The sequence below is a fragment of the Sitophilus oryzae genome, unplaced genomic scaffold (genome assembly GCF_002938485.1).
Source record: "Sitophilus oryzae breed Bouriz unplaced genomic scaffold, Soryzae_2.0 scaffold_1498_pilon_pilon, whole genome shotgun sequence".
NCBI lineage: Eukaryota > Metazoa > Arthropoda > Insecta > Coleoptera > Curculionidae > Sitophilus > Sitophilus oryzae.
This window is the reverse complement of record NW_022146167.1, coordinates 1,877,175-1,883,174: the sequence shown is the minus strand read 5'-3', so window position 1 is coordinate 1,883,174 and position 6,000 is coordinate 1,877,175. Positions and strand designations below refer to the sequence as shown.

Sequence of the window (6,000 nt, the reverse complement as noted above, 5' to 3'; positions counted from 1 at the left end):
TTGCCATCAAAACAAAAAAAAAGGTCACAAATTCTGCTGCAGCCCGTTAGTGGCGTTACATGTCCTTATATTCTTTAGTCATTGATATATACCCTACCTAAGCCTTCTTAGCTCCATCTACGGTAACGTGGATGAAGCAAACAGTTATGTTTTGTTTGTCTGACATTTTTGAGAAATTGTGATGCTTTTTTTGGGGAAGTTTTAACAAAACTGTATTATTGAAAATTTTTGTTTGGAATAAAACGATGCAAACAAAATTGAACACTGTAGTAGATAAAACTGGTGGTTTGTATATGTAGTTAATTAAAAGGTATTTAATTATTTAAGTGACATACATCAGATAGACGTGCTTATTCCACGACACTTGACTTATTGAAACTGACAACTTTCATTGTTAGATAAATTTTCAAATTTTTGCTGACAAAATTTAAAGTATTCTATTGAAAAACATGGCTCAACAAAGGAATACCTCCAAAATAAGTAAAACACCAAGTGGAGCTACTCGACTGACTACAACCTCGACATTTTCTGAAATGCAGGCTGATCCTGGTAAGACTAAAGCGGCGGCTACACGACAGCGACTTGCCTGCACGGTATAGTTTGCGCAAACTAGAAGGAACACTGTGCGGTGTCCACACGATGCAAGTAAGAGCGTACATTCATCATTATTTTTATTCTGAATTTGTGGTTCCGTTCGTGGCCGAAATTGTGTCAAGTTATTATTGTTTATTATTGCTTATTGTTAAAGAAAAAACAGCAAAATAAACGGTATAGATCGAAGTGGAGTAAAAACTGACTTAAATAGAAAACCATTTTCTTATACGCATCATTTTTTCTGTTCAGACATCATCACAGACATCTTCCACATACATGGCAACGATCAATATATTTCAATAAAACTCGTCATAAACTCCTTATTGGAATAAGTACGAATATCAGACATTTTCTAAGAGTTGATAACTAATAACACAAAACCCACAAAAGTCACAAAACTGTACCTTGAACTCGCTGATACCGATGATATCACCGCACAAACTGGATTGCGCAAACTAAATTCTGTAGCAGTGCGACGTTTACACAGGCCGCACTTGTTGGTTTGTGCGTGCTCACATGCGTGCTACTGTTTTACCGTCTACACACAGCGAGTTCCCGATACAAACAGGTTTGCGCAGGTAAGCTTGTGGTAAAGCTTGTACGTGTAGCCGGCCCTTAAGAAATAATAAAATACTTACCTAATAGCACAGAATATCTAGCTACGCAACAGAAAAATACTCGAAATGAAAGAGCTAAAATTGCACAAATAAAATACTAGATGGCGCGACAATATCATAATCAGAATATAATCAGGAAATTTTCAACTTTCGGTTTTGGATCGACGTAGATCGACGGCACGTCGACGGCCTTGAAGCTCGGCTACAAATGCACAGTTGCCAGATTCAAACAGACTTTAATTGGCCTCCCATTCTTTTTCTGGTGTATAATAATTCCTTTCTAGTCTTCGTTTCTTGTCAGATCCACTTATATTAATTATTCGTTTGGCTTTTAAAATAGTTTTAATTTTAAGTATATTATTAGAAAAAATAATATGCTCTCAAAATACATTTTTAATATACACAACTTTATTATATTAACTAAGAAAATAACTTTAACTACCTTTAAAATTAATAATACACAGGGCGATTGATAGTGATATTTATTAATGCTGAAACGTTAGTAATGAAATATACGTTTAATAATAATGGAAATGATTTATTAAAATGCAGTACAAAAAATGTCAATTGACTAATAAAAATACTATAATAACAATTTTTTTTGTTTGCCACGTTATTTATATAGACCTAGGTAGATTTTAAAAAGTGACACAGGTACAATTAATAATATATTAGTTCAGCATAAAAGTTGCTGTCACGACATCGTACAATAAATTAAAATTCATAAAATAAATTAAAATTATTAATTAAACAAATCTTTATAAAGAAACACAAGTATATTAAATTTGGGCCCAATCGGACGCCAGGAAATGGTATCGTAATATGGTACTACATTATGGTACTCCTTGATATGCTTCATGGTACCATAATATTGCAATGTCATCAAAAATACGCAAGTATAATCAAATATGAGCCCAATCGAACGTCAGGAAGTGGTATCGTAATATGGTACTATATTAAGGTACCACTTTATATATGCATCATAGTAGATGCATCATAGTACCATTATATTACAATGTCACCAAAAATACTTACTATACCAAGTTAAGCCCAATCGAATGCCAGGAAATGGTATCGTATATGGTACTATTATGGTACCTCTTGATATGCTTCATGGTACCATAATATTGCAATGTCATCAAAAATATGCAAGTATATATCAAATATGAGCCCAAATGAACGTCAGGAAGTGGTATCATAATATGGTACTATAGAAGGTACCACTTTATATGCATCATAGTACCATCATATTACAATGTCACCGAAGATACTTACTATACCAAGTATAAGTCCAATCGCACGCCAGGAAATGGTATCGTATATGGTACCTCTATCGTATATGGTACCTCTGTGTACTATTATGGTACCTCTTGATATGCTTCATGGTACCATAATATATACCATATATGCTTCATGGTACCATATAATATTACAATGTCACTGAAGATACGTAATATACCAAGTTTAAGCCCAATCGAACGCCATGTATCGTAATATGGTACTATATTACGGTATCACTTGATATGCTTCATGGTACCATAATATTGCAATGTCATGAAAAATACGCAAGTATATATCAAATACTGTACGATACCGAAAAAAACGGCTTCCAGTTGGCTGGGAAAAGACGATCGATGACATTTCCCATATAAATTTACACATAAAATGACAGCGATTTTCATTTCATAGCCATCGCTAACGCCGTTTTTTCCTGATCATACGGTATGAACACAATCGAACGTCAGGAAGTGGTGTCATAATAGTAGAACAATACTTATTATATTGTCGCCGAATTACAATCAAAATTCAGGATTCAGTTAGAATCAAACGTCAGGAAGTGATTTTAATTCAGCTCGTAAGATTTAACTCCAATTAACATGGCGAGTTAAATACTTAAACGTTTGAAAAAAGAGCTCTAATCTATTTTAATATGTTTAAATGATGTAGCAAATTTGAAGCTAGGCTTTATCAGGAAATATTACAATATAAATTACACAATGGCAACACTGCATAAAATTCTTTTAAATTTTGTTTGTAGAAAACTGTTTTCTTTTAAATTTATCGCCCTCTGTTATGTAGTAGTGAAACTACCGCATCAAAATATCTGATTTGGAGACAGGCTTTTAAAGCCTGTCTCCTTTTGAGACCTACCGACCTACGATTTTATACATGTAACGAGGCTTCTGTTGCGTAGCTAGATATATTTTCTGCTAATAGGAAGCAGCTGTGGCTGATTTTCGATGTACAGAATGTCCCATTTTCATGTGTCTTAATGTGGTTTCACGCAGATTTATTGTAGCATTCTTAGTTCCTAAAGTACAGGGCGAAGTGTTAAAATCTTCTATCTTGGTCATCTTATAACTTATCGAAAATGTGAAAACTGAATCCTTTAGAGTTTTGTACGTACAGTTCATACCAAACAAACTTTTAGTCGCGTTATTAAGCTTTTTCCGGCACAGTGTTGCCCACTTTTATATATTTTCTTTTAAATAAAATATTTTACGAAACTAAAATAAATTAATTATAAATATATAAACAGTTATTATTTACATCAACAAAACTCACCTTCTTAACTTAAAGGACATAAAGGGCCATTACTACCGCTTCAAAATATTCTAATAAAGTTGCGATGAGTTTTTTACGGCTATTAAGATATCTTGTATCATTTCGCACTAAAATCGATTCTAAAAAGAATAATGTTCGACTGCAAGGTCGGCTGATAAACATTTTTAAGCTTAAATTATCACAGCACTATTTATTTAAACTAAAAACTCATAATAAAAAACTAAAAAGTGTCAAAACGAATGACAATGTCAGGAAATAAATAAATAAATGCGGCAACTTGACAATTTTACAGCAGAGCTACCACCTGAATCCCCAGCGGGAAATTTAAATTCCATTTAATCAGCACGGCGTGGAATATGTCCATGGTTGGCAACAATGAATTTAAAAATCACGCCCTCGGTGACGTAACTAAAAGTTTATTTGATATGAACCGTAGAATCCAGTGGCGTTCATTAGTTACGCTGCAATAGCAAACTTATATTTCTTTTTTAAACGGGACATCCTGTATATTATTATTTTTTTATTTTATTTGTCTTGTTATGAGCTTTCTAAAAATATAATATGCAGAACGTAGAATGTATGGGAGTGTGTCAATCACCGCGACTTTACAGATCTATTGTTTGTCTCCCCTTTCTTGAGTTATAACTCATCATACAGTCTCAGGGCTTTGACGAAAGCCAGTATCGGCTTTGACGAAAGCCAGAGACGGCTCACAGAGGCTAGTTCTCCATCTCCTATATCGGTCTTACCAAAGTTTATGACACTCAGTGATGAGGTAATTTGAACAAATTTATTTGAATTTTTTTTGCTAGGAGCTTCTCAAAAAGGCGGTGGTTCTTGTAGCGCCTGTAGTGCAGCTAGAAGAGGTGGTTCACAAATATCTGGGTATGATTTTGTTCCTATTTTATATTACTAATACCGTATGATCGAAAAAAACGGTGTCAAAGAGGGTCAGGGAATGACAATTGATGATAATTTTGGTGAGGTTAATCTCATCTAGACGTCAAGTCTTAAAAATTGATGTAAAGCTTGTCAAAAAATTAACATTGAATATAGAAAGATTAAAAAAAGGATGGAACCAGACACACAAATTTAATACCAGAAAATTATTGCACCATTTAAAAATAATTTTTACTCAAAACAAAAATAAATTACGGGTCAAGTAAACGACGCGACGTCTAGAGCTTGAATTCGACAAAATTTTCATCGATTGCCATTCCCCAGCTGTCTTTGACACCGTTTTTTTTTTCGATCGTATACAGGGTGGTCCGAACTGTATTCCGGAAACTTTGGCAGCATATTCTGCAGATAAAAATAGGTGAAAAAGTTCCTATAAAGGTATGTTCTAAAATGCTTAGTTTTGGAGATACAGGGTGTAGAAGGTTCATTTTTATTTCGATTTTTTCCAAATAATTTCTGAAGTAACGTCAATATTTAAATGAAAATTGGTGTCTGGGGGTTTTTTGACATGAGAAATTTGATTTTGATGTCAATTTGATTCCTACTTGTAAAGGGCGCCACCTGAGTTAAAAAATATACATTCACTATGTTTTTTACGTAAAAAAGGTCTCTTGGTAAAAATCGTTACGAGTAATGGTTCTCGAGATATTTCGAATCGAAATTATCATTACCTCTCATCATTGGCATAAATTAAACATTTTGACTAAATAGATATTATAGACTGAAATCATAAATCTGAAATGTTTTTGTGCCAAAAGTTCAATAAAAACTGTTTTTTCATCATTTTTTTGAAGAAAAATTTATGATTAATATAAAAACAATAAAAATTCCCAAATTAATAATTTCAATCAAATAATTATCTACTCAACATTGTTTATCTTTTGTCAATAATGACATGTATTGACTATTTCCATTCTAAATATCTTGAGAACGGTTGCTTGTAGAGATTTTTACCAAGAGACATTTTTTGGGTTAAAAAATCACGGAAATGTTTATTTTTTCACTCAGCAGTTTTATACAGGTACGGACGAAAAGTTATTAATCTTCAAAACAGTTAAAACAAAGTCAAAACATGTAGGTGGCGCCCCCTACAAATAAGAATCATATTGACATCAAAATCAAATTTTTTATGATAAAAAACTCCCAGACACCAATTTTCATCTAAATATTGACGTTGCTTCAGAAATTATTTGGAAAAAATCGATCTAAATATGAAACTTCTACACCCTGTATATCCGAAACTAAGCATTTTAGGACATGCATT

At 33.0% G+C, this 6,000-nt stretch overlaps 1 protein-coding gene across 1 annotated transcript in view; it reads left to right on the top strand.

Annotated features, from left to right (window-relative positions):
- Positions 1-361: 361 nt before the first annotated feature.
- The window catches only part of LOC115877717, a 59,755-nt gene continuing 54,116 nt past the window's right edge, over positions 362-6,000 (top strand). The window contains exons 1-2 of the mRNA XM_030893997.1: positions 362-549; positions 4,589-4,661. Coding sequence (XP_030749857.1) covers positions 450-549; positions 4,589-4,661 — 173 coding nt within the window. The 5' untranslated portion in view covers positions 362-449. The remainder of the gene's footprint in view (positions 550-4,588; positions 4,662-6,000) is intronic.